This window comes from Musa acuminata, chromosome BXJ3-9, assembly GCF_036884655.1.
Source record: "Musa acuminata AAA Group cultivar baxijiao chromosome BXJ3-9, Cavendish_Baxijiao_AAA, whole genome shotgun sequence".
Taxonomy (NCBI): domain Eukaryota; kingdom Viridiplantae; phylum Streptophyta; class Magnoliopsida; order Zingiberales; family Musaceae; genus Musa; species Musa acuminata.
In genome coordinates this window covers 6,633,479-6,648,337 of record NC_088357.1, presented here as the reverse complement: position 1 = coordinate 6,648,337, position 14,859 = coordinate 6,633,479, and the positions used below count along the sequence as shown (strand labels likewise).

The window sequence follows — 14,859 nt, the reverse complement described above, 5'->3', positions numbered from 1 at the left end:
TAGCCTACAGATCTATAGACAAGACTCTTGTAAGGAGTTCTTGGTCATATAGGCATTTCTAAAAGTACAAAAGGCCTGCTCCTTTGAAATTTTCTTCTACTTTAGACTATTATAGACTAATAAAATTTTCTGAGAGGTTGTATGTGTTTCAGTGAGTTTAACCTTGCCATGAACTTGCATCTTTGGATACTTTAAAGAAACCCCTTGGACTGCTTGCTGTCATGTGTTACTTTTATATTTGTAGTCTTGGATTTTCAGGTGGTACAACTTTGATCACCAACTCTGATCTTTAAGTATGTCTATGTTAGGCTGTTTAATGTAGATGTTCTAAAAGACACTTTGGTCTCCTGGATTTTATATATTTTTCCGTATCTACCAGCCATAAATTGATTGGACACACCAGCATGATCTGGTTGGTGTAATCATTCTGGTTTTTACTGATCTTCTATCTGAATTATACAGGCCGGAGATATGCTTGTAGAGATCGGTAGTGGATGATCGTGCCACCATAAAATGAACTAGCTGCTATGTATTCAGAATCATGGCTTGTGTGGAAGGTAACCGAAGCATGTTTACGAAGATTCAGCTTAAATTATGAATCACAGTAGCCTATGTATGCCCTGTGACACAGTTTGATCAGTGTTGGCATTCAGTATCACTGCGGAATGTGTTTGCTTTTAACATACTATTGTTACATTTAGTGTTGATTTGCATTTTAACCTACAAAATAGAAGTGATGAATTCTCCTCGTGATCAATCGTGAATTGCAATCCTGTTCACTTTCGCTAGCACTTTTTGATATATCTAAAGACTGTGACGAGTTACGTGTTTGCAGTATGGTATTGGTACATTGTGAGCATCGAAGTGCAAAGGTAAAATTTAATGACAAAACTAATTTCCAAAAATTTGATTTCACCAAATGGCTGTCGCTCTTTTGTTACAGTTATTCGGCAGGTTGGTAGCAGACCCTTTTACTACTTCTCATACGAGTGCAGAAGCAACGTGAGTATGGCATGATGTTGACATTAAAAACGTGTTCGTGTTTTGGGGAAAAAGAGTACTAATCCTCAGCTTTATACAGGTTGTAAGTGATGCTGCACATCCGGTAACTGAAATCCTGGCCACACAACATGGAGATCTCGTGGTTGCATCGGGCGGTCACGCTCGACAACAAACAAATGGAAGCAAAAAGAAACCAGACCCGACCCACACAACCCTCATCCTCCCGAGTCCGAAGTGCTTCAGGATTCCCCTCCGTCGCCACCGCTCCGGTAGAGCTCGTCGTCATCGGTTCCGCATCTGAGCTGCTCCACTATTGTCGCGGCTTCAAAAACTGCGACTGGCACACGCTCTCTCCCGGCGGCGGACTTTCTCGGCCGACCTCCTCTCTCGAAGTCGGTTCCCATCACCGCCTTCCCTCTTCATCTTCCTCCAATTTTACATCTTTATTTGCATTGCCTCCTTTCTCCAGACGTCGCTCTTTATTCCTTGATTTCTTTTAGATACACGTGTTGTCTATCGCAGATGTTCATCTCTTTGTTCTTAACTTTTCTTTCAGGGTTCGTTTATTATTATGTTGGATGATCAATCGGGCTATTCTTTTATACGATGGGAAGATGAATATTCTCTATTAGTATTTTTTCTGTTCTTTTAATGATTAACAATTTCCCATGGTTCTAAACGGATTTACGTTACATTTGTGGCCCGACTAGTGATATATTGGTCCGATCAATGGCCTGGGGCTTTGGCGGTTCTTCATATTACATTTAAAGGACTAGAATTTTGATGGGATCGGTATGTAGCAGTGGGTATTTGTTAGTCCAAGCTTGAACTGACACTTGGGTTGTCTATTTTTTTGGACGGTTTGGTCCAATTCACTGTTCCTTAAGTCCATTCAACGGGGTCTTATTGTTTGATTCAGTTTTTCTTCTTATTTATTTAGGGTTATCCTTGTCCGCCTCTGTTTTGCTTAAGTCGTACCCTTGCGTGTTCATATGCCAAGGGTCAACCTCTCCGAAACCTTATATGGTCCCTTAAGGACCTACAAAAGAGATGATGGGATAGAGAAAACATTCCACTCGGCATCCACAAGTAATTATTTCAACAAACACATGATAGCCAATGTAAATTACAAATATAGACTTCGCAAACTTTGAACAGTCACACAACAAATGGTCCGATAGTCCACTATAGACTAAACAAAATGAGGTTGCTAAGCCTACTGCTAGCCCTCTACATGCTGTGCAAAGTATAAAAAAAATCAAAAGACATGGACATACATGAGTATTATATCTAACACCTCATTTATAGCTTTGTCCGTGACAATCTCCCCAACTTATTCCTTCGATGTCCTCGTCGAAGCGTTTGCAGACACTGCATATTTGCTGAGTCTTCAATCTTCTGCTCTAATTGCAACGCGCCTTTAGCTCCCAACTGCTCTTCGGCGCTATTGTTGAGTATTTGAACTTTTATCCGTCATGCTGCTTCAACTTGCCAATTACTTTGACTCTGGTGTTGGGTTAACTGAGTTATGCTGATCTTTGTTGGTTCCTACGGATCCTTCAAACGAGGGAAAGGACTTTCCATCTTATGCGCTAGTTTTTCAAACGCCTCATGTCGCTTGAATTGAGTGGATGCCTGTTAGAGCTTTAATGAGTATTGCCTGACAAACTTTGAAGTTTTGGGGGCCCTTCCTCCATATAATTTGTCCATCGATTTTTCTTTCATTTAGTTGTCGCTTTCAAGTATGTTTGCATCACTTCCATTTTAGATTGACATTCTATTGAAAAATGAAGCGGACATTCTACTCTTAGTAATATCGATCACCATTGGTGAGGATTTGTCAACTATTGTCTTCTATTAGGTTCCTTCGAAGGGTCTTTGAACTTGTGCAAAGCTCTTATACTGGATAAATCAGAGAATTGTGGTATTCGATTTCGCCCAATTTCTTAAAGGTTGAGACGACAAATGTTACTCGACTTCGAATACCTCCTCAAAGGTTGTACTTCATACATCGAGCTGGTTACTAGCCTTCATCTGCTCTTTGCTCACACTTTCGAAGCACTCGAAGTGTTTCCATTCATTGCGTTGAATTAGCTATTATAATTCGTCGTCTCATTGCTATCGAACTTCTGGAATGCAAGAAGTTTTGCCTAAAAAGAATAAAATTTTTGTCCCGACTTAGAGTAAGTCTCTAATAGTTTTGGTCACCTCTGGGATTGTAACGCCTTCTTCATCATTTCTGTCACCTACTCCTTTGAGTAACAAAGGCACAACATTGCGTATTGCCTACTTCGTTCTTTGGTCTCTCGTATCGACTCGAAGTTCTTTGCTTTCGGCTATCTTTATAAGAAGCTCGTTGACACCGGTCTTACGAAATTCCTTAGCCTCTGCCCTTCTGTCTTATCTCGGTACTTGGAGTTTGCCTCTGCATTCTCTACCTCCTTGGCCCCTTCCACGACCAATGCTCTCTCTCCCTGAGAGCAAGTGATCGATGACTCCACAGAAGTCCTGCCTTTATGGTACCATGACACTACTATCCGTTGTCTCGCATCTATATCCCTTTCTTTGTGATCGGTAGATCCGCCTATGCGGCGTTGTGGCACTCTTCCGAGTCCACCTCCATTCTAATCGACTCTTGGTTTTGGGTAGTTGAGTCCCTTTAGACTCATCGTCGCTTTCTCGCCCCTTTCGAGCACTTGTTTCAACACCTTTGTGTTCTCTAAATAGTTCCTCTTGTTCGATGGATAGACAGACTGCAACTCCCATGTATGGCCTCCGCCATTATATTGTAGGGCTTATGCTGATTCTGTTTTTCTTAGCTTCCTTGGTAGCAACGTTCACTTACTCGGCCTTGTCCTCTGACTTGTCAGGCTCCCTTAAGCGAATATGAGCTCTGGAGCAGTCCAACTCTCCAGTTGCTCCAATCATACCTTTGTATGATTAAGTCCCCTCACATCGCAGCACATCGCAAGAGAAACTTGGACTGTGATCTCTCCATGTGTGCCATCTATCAGCACATCGCAGGGCCTTTGCCACCTTTGTTTGTGTTCGCTCCTTTAGCAATCGACTTTCGTCCACCCGCTCTCGAGTCACACCCGGACGAAGCACAGCTCTAGGACAGTCTGTCGCTTACTCAAAATCCATCGACTTTGATGAGATTGATGCACCATCGACTTAATTATTCTAGTAAGTCAAACCGATGAGGCTTAAATGGATTTGATGTTGTATTTAATGGGTTCAACTACAAAGAATGAGTTTGTGTTCACAATGCACTTAACCTGTGAGCTATCCTCTTCCCTCCATTGTCCCATATGCTTATCTACCCAAAATCCTGGCCCATCTTCACATCTTCATGACCTCGAAGCATCATTGCTACCTTGGTTGTTAGATATGCCATCTTTTGCCACCTGCATGCTGTTTAGCGCATGTTGGCGATTTCTGGCGAATGACTATTTTTGATCCGTCCATGGCAATTTCTCATCACAGCTAGGCCAAAGGCAAAAGGATGAGTCTCATAGAACTATCATAAACACTGCAAGTTTGTTGGCTGCTTTGTGGGCTCGATGGATACAATTTTTCATCGGTCATTTACGAACTACCAATCGCTCACTAAAAAGCATTTATCCCTTTTGATCTTTTTTGTTTGCCACATTATCCCTCTCAAACTAGTCTACCAACTACTATCACTTGCTAGATTTGTGGAAAACTGTTAGTTTATAGCCTGCAAATAACTAATGATAGAGCTAGTGATTTAAAAAGTGCTAGTTGCTAAAAGGCGTCAGGGCCTAAAAATGCTTGAGGCGCTAGGCGCTCTCCTAAACACCCACCCAAGCAAAGCAAGGGGTTCTGAAACATTAAAATATAAAAATTATATAATATAATTGACAAATATGATTATATAAATATAAATATGATATTAAATTAAAAGAATCATTTAGATAATTGTATTTCTAAGCAGGATCCTTTCTTGAATTTTTTGATAAATCTTTTGAATTGCTTTGTACACTTATCATTAATCCTAAAACTCTAATAACAGCAGTGATTGCAAAAGGCGCTCGGGCGCTCGCATAAGCGCTCGGGCGAGGCGAGGCGAGGCCCGAGCGCCTCGCTAATGTCCCAGGCAGCGCGCTTCAAACAGGCGCCGCCTGGGCGCTCGCCCGAGCCCAGGCGCTGGGCGCTTCGGGCGAGCGCTTGGGTAAACCAAGGCGACCGAACCAGAATTTTAGGTCTGGTTCGGTCCTGGTTCGGTTGTTAGTTGGTTCAATCGAACCAACTAAACCGATATAACCCCAACCCTAACCCTAACCCAACACTAACCTGCTGCCGCTGCCGCTCTCGATCCCGATCGCGATCTCGTCGCTCGCTGCCGCTGCTCGCGCCTCCCGCGAGCCCTCCCGCGAGCCTTCCCGCTGCTCGCGCCTCCTGCGAGCCCTCTCGCGAGCCTTCCCGCTGCTCGCGCCTCCTGCGAGCCCTCTCGCTGCTCGTGCCTCCCGCGAGCCCTCTCGCTGCTCGCGTCTCCTGCGAGCCCTCCCGCGAGCCTTCTCGCTGCTCACGCCTCCCGCGAGCCCTCCCGCTGCTCGCGCCTCCCACGAGCCCTCTTGCCTCCTGCGAGCCCTCCTGTGAGCCTTCCCGCTGCTCGCGCCTCCCTCGAGGCCTCCCGCTGCTCGCGCCTTCCGCTCCCTTTCCCTTTCCCGCTGCCGCTGCCGTCGCTCGCCGCTGCTGTTGCCGCCGCCGCTCGCCGCTACTTCCTCGTTTCTCCATCAGGCTCAGTATACTCTTAATATTAAGTTTATTTGAATTTTAAAATGATTAATTTTTTGTTAATAGATTAATAATATATTATTTTGATTTTAATGTTGTTAATTTTTATTTATTTGAAATTATTGTTATAATTATATTATATATTTTTATAATTTAGATAATTTTAAATAATTATATTATATATTTTTATAATTTAGCGCCTCGCTTCGCTCGGGCGAGCGCCTAGCGCCTCGGGCGTTTGTGGACCTTGGCGCCTTTTGGCGCCTAGCGCTTTTTAAATCACTGAATAATATTTCTAAATAAATAGAGATTAGTAATGCTAAAAATCTAAATAAGGACTATTATATGATAACAATGGTTAACAATCTACTGTTAACGGTATTTAATAAACTGTTAACAGTAGTTAAAGGAGAGAAAAGATACTGACAGTAAAAAGTGGGAAAGGAGAGGATGGAGGTGATGGAGGAACTTTTGAATGACGGTGATGGCAGCAACGGAGGAAGCTATGGACGATGCTAGTGGAAGCTGCAGACGGTGACGTCGTGGGCAGAGGAAGCTTCAGATGTGTTCGTCGGTGGCGGAGGAAGCTACAGTCCTCTTCCTCGACGATGGAAGGAGCTGCACATGAAAGCAGCGGCTGCGGAGGGAATTGCACATGAAACCTAGGCCTTCGGATCCGTCCTTCGGCGACAGAGGAAGCGTCAGTCCTATGCAGCGGCGGAGGAGGTGGCGGCTACGCACGAAGTAGGGTTTATGGCTCAAGGTTGTGTGGGGGAGTGGGAAAAGAAATACCTAATGTATTTCAAGATTGAAAAGAAATAAAGAGGGAAAAACATTTCAGTCTTCTCCAGTAATCATTTCATGTGTATTGAGAAGTTAGGCCAAGATTGAAAAGACCCCACCAATGCTGGATATGGGATGGGCAATATGCAGATTTATCCATGCAAAGCGAGTAGTTCCATGATCTAAATCATAACACGCATGTTGGAATGGAGTAGGCACAGCACTGACCAAATGTCCACTCTAACAGTCTCTAAAGTGTTATAAAGAAGGAAACACATCTTTCTATAAATTGTTACTTCAGATCAAGTTATCCCAGCGGAAAAGACATGTCCAGTAATAGTTTGAGATCAACCTATATGATGATAAATTTTGGAACACTGGGTATTGAAACTTCTTCGCTAAGACGATTTAGTCAATACAAACATCAATTAGCTAGAATCATTTTTCAAGTAGATAAATTATAACTACATTAATAAATTCATTAGAAGGTTAATTTAAACCAGGAAATGCTCCTAAGAATGGCCAATGCATGGAAGGCTCACATGTTCCTATATCTGAAACACGTTGGAATGATTATCAAAAGAATGGTTCGGAGTAGAGCAATGGCTAAAAAATTATCTCCTCATTTCATTGTTCTGACATCAGTTTACTACACAATGAACCTTCATCAACTCCGAACCATTCTTTTGATGTGATGCCAATAAGATTATAACCATTCTTTTGATGTGATGCCAATAAGATTATAACCTACACAATGAAGGTTAGTTATAATCTTATTGGCATGAGAGGGACTGAGCCTGAGAGGGACTCCGGTGTCCATTGTCCTAAAAAGACTGAGCCTGCAGTGATCCACAGAAGTTACTAGACAATTTTAGCAAAGAATTTATTGTCCTCAACAAATTTTAACTGTAAACGATGCTTTCCAACAGATGAGTTTCAATTGATTGGAGGACTGTGTGATAATACCAATATGCTCCAAAGAGAGTAATACAGAACTTCTTTCTCTAACATGTTGAAACAATGGTTATAACCATAACAAATTACCAGCATTCTCAATGAGACCCTCCCACCTTTCCGCATCCTTGACGTTGATGATCAAATGCTCAGGAGCATACAAGTTCGAGAAGGAAATTGCCTGCAAAATACAATGTTTTTTGGTTCTTTCACAAGCAAACAAAAGGAGCTAGAACTACACAATTTAGCAATCCAGTGTAAACTGATGCTTCTGCTGTAAATAAACCACAGCCCAGAGCATAGAGCACAATATTGTATACAGATCCAGCGGATTGCCAGGACTTTGGTATTAAGCTAAATATGCTCAGGCCCATATTTCCAATCACTTCAGATGATAAGGTCAATACTAATAGCTTCAATATAATACCAAACACTTCAGCAATGTCCTTGAAACTTCAACTGCACCTAGAAATTTCAGTTCAAGGGGTTTAGCATAATCATTGTGGTTAGTTATCTGTTATTGTGCCGTTAAGTTTCTTAAGAGATTTCAGGATCTTTTTTATTAGAGACCATGTCAATATCAGACTTTGTAAAAAGTTGTGGGAAATTGCTCTCATTAGCAATGTGGTTGTATTAGTCATATCTTTAGTTAAAGAAAACTTGTATTTTTGTTGTCATCTATTTGTACTTGCTTCAACCAATACATGTTAATGTTTGTGTATTGTTGTGTGATTGTTAAGCTTGATCCAGCTGTAAGGAAAGCATTTGATGTGGCATATGCCAATATTTATGCATTTCATGATGCTCAAAGGGTTCCTGAGAAGGATATTGAGAATATGACAGTAAGCAAATGACTTGTAGTATTCTTTATTTTGTCACCAAGTTTTTCTTGCTCTCATTAACTGGTTTTGGATGTAATGATTATGCATAGGGAGTTCGGTGCAAAAGGATAGCAAGGTGCATCGGCGCTGTAGGGCTTTATGTTCCAGGGGGTACTGCAGTTTTACCCTCAACTGCTCTCATGCTTTCAGTGGTATGCTAATCTATTCCTAGGGATGGCTGTGGCGGTTCAGTCATGGTATTGTTGAGTTTTGATGCATGATGGTGAACAGATATGGTTGACTTTTGATTTCTTCCGTGCACCAGCCCACACATATTGCCGGGTGCAAAACTATTGTTCTTGCAACTCCGCCAAGTCGTGATGGTAGCATTTGCAAGGTAGCCTTCTACAAGAACCTTGGCCCCACATTGAGATGAAGTTGAATTCGTTATTTTTGCTGCAGGAAGTACTTTATTGTGCCAAGAAAGCCGGTGTAACTCACATTCTAAAAGCTGGGGGAGCTCAGGTTCAAGGATTTTGAGCACCCTTTTTTGCTCTGCAAATGGCTTTTCTTGTGCGTTGACTAATTTCTATCTGTTATATCTTCAGGCAGTCTCAGCAATGGCTTGGGGAACTCCATCTTGCCCAAAGGTACAAAATTCCAGTATGTAGTGGGGGTTACTTTATGAATTATTTTCTTTTATATGTTTGAGGAAAATATACCAAAAGCAGCTGGTTGTCTTGTAAAATTAGTGACTGTAAATTCTAGGATTACTGGGCTTATGTTATTACAGCTTATCTTCTATTATTCTGTAATCTTCCATGTGAGTACTTTTTTGCATCAAAGAGCAAACACTTCTTGTTGCATTCTTTGTATTTGTTAGGTGCACAATGCATAAATATTTCTTAATGAGCTCAATTTCCAGTATCTCTTTCATTGTGAGCTTCTTTTCATTTTGATGGTTTATATAACCTCCCTGTTGATGGTGCAATAACTATCCATCAAAATCTCCTTATTTGACGTTGATTAAATGTGCTGGTAGAATAAGTACTGACAGCTGTCTTTGGTTTCATTCAAAACCAGACATTTGGATTTGGAGTAATTGCAGATGATGGTTAGATAATGGAAGGCCCCACAACAAAGTTTTTATTCAAAATGAAAAGAAGCTCACAATGACCGAAAGAGATACTGGAAAATGAGCTCATTAAGAAATATTTATGCATTGTGCACCTAACAAATACAAAGAATGCAACAAGAAGTGTTTGCTCTTTGATGCAAAAAAGTACTCACATGGAAGATTACAGAATAATAGAAGATAAGCTGTAATAACATAAGCCCAGTAATCCTAGAATTTACAGTCACTAATTTTACAAGACAACCAGCTGCTTTTGGTATATGTTCCTCAAACATATAAAAGAAAATAATTCATAAAGTAACCCCCACTACATACTGGAATTTTGTACCTTTGGGCAAGATGGAGTTCCCCAAGCCATTGCTGAGACTGCCTGAAGATATAACAGATAGAAATTAGTCAACGCACAAGAAAAGCCATTTGCAGAGCAAAAAAGGGTGCTCAAAATCCTTGAACCTGAGCTCCCCCAGCTTTTAGAATGTGAGTTACACCGGCTTTCTTGGCACAATAAAGTACTTCCTGCAGCAAAAATAACGAATTCAACTTCATCTCAATGTGGGGCCAAGGTTCTTGTAGAAGGCTACCTTGCAAATGCTACCATCACGACTTGGCGGAGTTGCAAGAACAATAGTTTTGCACCCGGCAATATGTGCGGGCTGGTGCACGGAAGAAATCAAAAGTCAACCATATCTGTTCACCATCATGCATCAAAACTCAACAATACCATGACTGAACCGCCACAGCCATCCCTAGGAATAGATGAGCATACCACTGAAAGCATGAGAGCAGTTGAGGGTAAAACTGCAGTACCCCCTGGAACATAAAGCCCTACAGCGCCGATGCACCTTGCTATCCTTTTGCACCGAACTCCCTATGCATAATCATTACATCCAAAACCAGTTAATGAGAGCAAGAAAAACTTGGTGACAAAATAAAGAATACTACAAGTCATTTGCTTACTGTCATATTCTCAATATCCTTCTCAGGAACCCTTTGAGCATCATGAAATGCATAAATATTGGCATATGCCACATCAAATGCTTTCCTTACAGCTGGATCAAGCTTAACAATCACACAACAATACACAAACATTAACATGTATTGGTTGAAGCAAGTACAAATAGATGACAACAAAAATACAAGTTTTCTTTAACTAAAGATATGACTAATACAACCACATTGCTAATGAGAGCAATTTCCCACAACTTTTTACAAAGTCTGATATTGACATGGTCTCTAATAAAAAAGATCCTGAAATCTCTTAAGAAACTTAACGGCACAATAACAGATAACTAACCACAATGATTATGCTAAACCCCTTGAACTGAAATTTCTAGGTGCAGTTGAAGTTTCAAGGACATTGCTGAAGTGTTTGGTATTATATTGAAGCTATTAGTATTGACCTTATCATCTGAAGTGATTGGAAATATGGGCCTGAGCATATTTAGCTTAATACCAAAGTCCTGGCAATCCGCTGGATCTGTATACAATATTGTGCTCTATGCTCTGGGCTGTGGTTTATTTACAGCAGAAGCATCAGTTTACACTGGATTGCTAAATTGTGTAGTTCTAGCTCCTTTTGTTTGCTTGTGAAAGAACCAAAAAGCATTGTATTTTGCAGGCAATTTCCTTCTCGAACTTGTATGCTCCTGAGCATTTGATCATCAACGTCAAGGATGCGGAAAGGTGGGAGGGTCTCATTGAGAATGCTGGTAATTTGTTATGGTTATAACCATTGTTTCAACATGTTAGAGAAAGAAGTTCTGTATTACTCTCCTTGGAGCATATTGGTATTATCACACAGTCCTCCAATCAATTGAAACTCATCTGTTGGAAAGCATCGTTTACAGTTAAAATTTGTTGAGGACAATAAATTCTTTGCTAAAATTGTCTAGTAACTTCTGTGGATCACTGCAGGCTCAGTCTTTTTAGGACAATGGACACCGGAGTCCCTCTCAGGCTCAGTCCCTCTCATGCCAATAAGATTATAACTAACCTTCATTGTGTAGGTTATAATCTTATTGGCATCACATCAAAAGAATGGTTATAATCTTATTGGCATCACATCAAAAGAATGGTTCGGAGTTGATGAAGGTTCATTGTGTAGTAAACTGATGTCAGAACAATGAAATGAGGAGATAATTTTTTAGCCATTGCTCTACTCCGAACCATTCTTTTGATAATCAATCCAACGTGTTTCAGATATAGGAACATGTGAGCCTTCCATGCATTGGCCATTCTTAGGAGCATTTCCTGGTTTAAATTAACCTTCTAATGAATTTATTAATGTAGTTATAATTTATCTACTTGAAAAATGATTCTAGCTAATTGATGTTTGTATTGACTAAATCGTCTTAGCAAAGAAGTTTCAATACCCAGTGTTCCAAAATTTATCATCATATAGGTTGATCTCAAACTATTACTGGACATGTCTTTTCCGCTGGGATAACTTGATTTGAAGTAACAATTTATAGAAAGATGTGTTTCCTTCTTTATAACACTTTAGAGACTGTTAGAGTGGACATTTGTTCAGTGCTGTGCCTACTCCATTCCAACATGCGTGTTATGATTTAGATCATGGAACTACTCGCTTTGCATGGATAAATCTGCATATTGCCCATCCCATATCCAGCATTGGTGGGGTCTTTTCAATCTTGGCCTAACTTCTCAATACACATGAAATGATAACTGGAGAAGACTGAAATGTTTTTCCCTCTTTATTTCTTTTCAATCTTGAAATACATTAGGTATTTTTGTAGTGAGGCCTCTTAAATGGCTGAGTAGAGTTTGGAAGTCTTGTTATAGATTCCTCACTTTTAAGCTGATGCAGCAACTCTTTATATTTTTTTTTTACATATTAAACATCTTAAGACTTCTTGCTAGACTTGATGGGTGGTTTGTGCTTATAAGATCTTATAGTTCTGCCTATCTACTGGAGTTGATTAATTATTTATACAGAACTGTACACATGTCAAAAGTTATTTTGACATGTTCCATCTGATTTTGACCAGTTTGTGAAGGTGCTGTTCAGCACATAGCCTCAAAAAGGTTTCAAATTGGGGGAATTGATTTGACTAACTTACTAACACAAGAACTTCGCAAATCCAATCCCTTAATGAACATCGACATTTCTGAGGTTGAGAAGTTGAAGGAGCAATATGCACGGTGTGCAGAAGATCAAGTTGCCTTTGAAGAGACCCAAAGAACATGGCCTAAAGAGACGCACACCCTTCCTGATGGTCAGGTTTGTTGTTAGCTGATCTCCAATCTTACTGTCATGAATCTGCATCTTAAGTTCATCTTCTTCACTATCTCCCTTTTCTCTCCGTCCCACCTTAGGATTATGTTTTCACATGTAGTGTTTGTCATGTGTTGCATGGTATGCACAGGTACATATACTCCTGTCTATAAATGTCTCTCTCCATTAAAGTTGTTTTTCACAAAGTTATTTGCAGACTATAACTATTGGACGGGAGGGCTATATTGTTGGGGAAGCTCTATTTCAACCATCAATTTTGGGCTTAGAGGAGTATGGGATAGTTGAGCAGCTGGTTCACAGCATCTCAAGCGTTTCTTCTGAGAACCTACGTCAACTACTTGAAAATACCATGCTTTGTGGTGGTACAGCATCTATGTCTGGTATGAATTTGTACTCTTTGGATGTTCTATTTTCGGAATTTTTTTTTCTCATGATAGTAGTATTGGTGTAATAATAGATTTTCGGATAACTTGTCCAATAAATGTACCATGCATATTGCAAGTTAAATTTCTCTTTGTTCATTCTTGCAAAATGCTCGATTCTACATAATTGAAGAATGAAAATTAGAAGAACATTTTTAATCTTCTTTTTTGTTCTTACATTTTCGGAGCTTCTAGTCTTGACACAAGAAGCACTACAAATAGAATAATTATTTGTACATGGGTGACCCTAATCATATCATCAGTGAAAGTAATGTGGCTTGACACGACATGTATAATATGGGAAAAGAATTTCAATTCATTCAATCTATCTATGATAGTATGATTTTCATTATCATCTCTTTCCCTCTTTTTATAGACTCCTCAATTATAAGAAGAAAGAAAAATAAAAAAGTAACCCTTAAACTAGTGTAATTTATTCAAATGAGAAATAAATTAAAATGTTCTACATCATCCTTTCTTTATACTTGAGAACTGATACTGAAGTTGTAGCTCTAACATTACCAATGCAACATGCAGTGCCCTATGAGTGTTATCTTGCAGTCAGGGTTCTTATGCTCCAATTATCATGTGATCATAAAGCCCAGTTGCCTCGGAATGAACAAAGGCTAACATGTTTACTTCCTCAGGTTTTGAAGAGCGGTTCCAAAAGGAAGCTAATCTATGCTCTTCATCCATTCGACCATCACTTATTAAGGTATCTGCTACACCTTTGTTCTCTGTTTCCACCTTTAATGAGGCAAAATTTTAAAATTCCATGACAGACTACCTTCTTCTAATCCTTTGTTGTTCTTTCAGCCACCAGAATACATGCCAGAGAACTTATCCAAGAATTCAGCCTGGATGGGTGGTGCTATATTGGCTAAAGTTGTTTTCCCTCAAAACCAGCATGTCACCAAGGGAGATTATGATAAGACGGGACCGGCAATTGTTCACAAGAAGTGCTTCTAGTTGTAAATTGCCAGCATAGTATAGGCTGCTATCTACTAATCCGCATACGTGCTAATCAAGATCATTCTATTTGTAGCACTTATGTTTTCGCAATTACTTTGGCAATTCTAGAAAGTAGAGACAAGCATCTGATTCTCTTAAGCAGATATCCTCCTTTCAGGTAAAATATCTTATGGGAAATGAGTGTGTGCCAAAAGGTAAAGCTCATTCAAGATTTGGCTTGCTCTTATGAGACTGAACGAGTGTACAACATTCTACTAATCACCCGGAATGGGTTACATGCTCAAATATTTAGCATGGACTAGGTATTATGTTTGCACATTGATTTTTGTTGATTTAATCTGCATACTGTTGGATGATGCATTTTTGTTGGCTTGTTTATTCTTGTTGATTTAATTCCCAAGATCGTAATGAAAAAGATAAAGATGAAGGGTTGTGTTAGGTTACTGTTAATCAATGGAACATGGATCTTTATGATTTTTGTTGTCGTTATTGTACTCTTGGATGATGCATTGATGCTCTTATTTTTTAAAGCAGAAATCAGTGGTGTATTGTTTTGTATAAAGCTTTTGACCTCCAAATAGTTGGGGTATTATGAATTCTCATTGCCATGTACAAGTTCTTAAAGAAAATTAGAAATGAACTTGATTATTTTTTATTTATTTATTCCTTCCGTTCAAACATTATATAATATGCATGCTAGATTCTTACAGTAGGACTTGAACTTCTAACCCCTATCTTGACACCAGATTGACT

At 39.9% G+C, this 14,859-nt stretch overlaps 2 protein-coding genes across 8 annotated transcripts; one reads left to right on the top strand and one right to left on the bottom strand.

The window, feature by feature from the left end:
* Positions 1–107: 107 nt before the first annotated feature.
* LOC103974538 (actin-related protein 7-like) lies at positions 108–14,466 on the top strand. 6 transcript variants are annotated; one of them, XR_010501251.1, is made up of 7 exons: positions 108–1,002; positions 1,082–1,394; positions 8,241–8,342; positions 8,432–8,533; positions 8,613–8,718; positions 8,784–8,846; positions 8,930–9,155. XR_010501251.1 is itself a non-coding variant. In XM_065167681.1 (7 exons), exons 2-7 carry the CDS (start codon positions 1,131–1,133, stop codon positions 8,990–8,992), a joined length of 666 nt encoding a protein of 221 aa, XP_065023753.1. In that variant the 5' UTR covers positions 108–1,002; positions 1,082–1,130; the 3' UTR covers positions 8,993–9,213. The 6 variants fall into 6 exon arrangements, 5 of the variants coding, with proteins under 5 accessions (XP_065023753.1, XP_065023752.1, XP_065023754.1 ...); XM_065167681.1 differs by having other exon boundaries at positions 8,647–8,718; positions 8,930–9,213; XM_065167680.1 differs by lacking the exons at positions 8,241–8,342; positions 8,432–8,533; positions 8,613–8,718; positions 8,784–8,846; positions 8,930–9,155 and adding exons at positions 12,909–13,092; positions 13,782–13,849; positions 13,951–14,466.
* On the bottom strand, positions 9,390–10,704 carry LOC135649390 (histidinol dehydrogenase, chloroplastic-like). 2 transcript variants are annotated; one of them, XR_010501252.1, is made up of 5 exons: positions 10,414–10,554; positions 10,223–10,324; positions 10,038–10,143; positions 9,910–9,972; positions 9,390–9,826 (listed from the first exon to the last, which is right to left on the bottom strand). XR_010501252.1 is itself a non-coding variant. In XM_065167685.1 (5 exons), the coding sequence occupies exons 1-5, from the start codon at positions 10,549–10,551 to the stop codon at positions 9,764–9,766; spliced, it is 438 nt and encodes a 145-aa protein (XP_065023757.1). In that variant the 5' UTR covers positions 10,552–10,704; the 3' UTR covers positions 9,410–9,763. The 2 variants fall into 2 exon arrangements, 1 of the variants encoding a protein (XP_065023757.1); XM_065167685.1 differs by having other exon boundaries at positions 9,410–9,826; positions 10,038–10,109; positions 10,414–10,704.
* Positions 14,467–14,859: the final 393 nt, after the last annotated feature.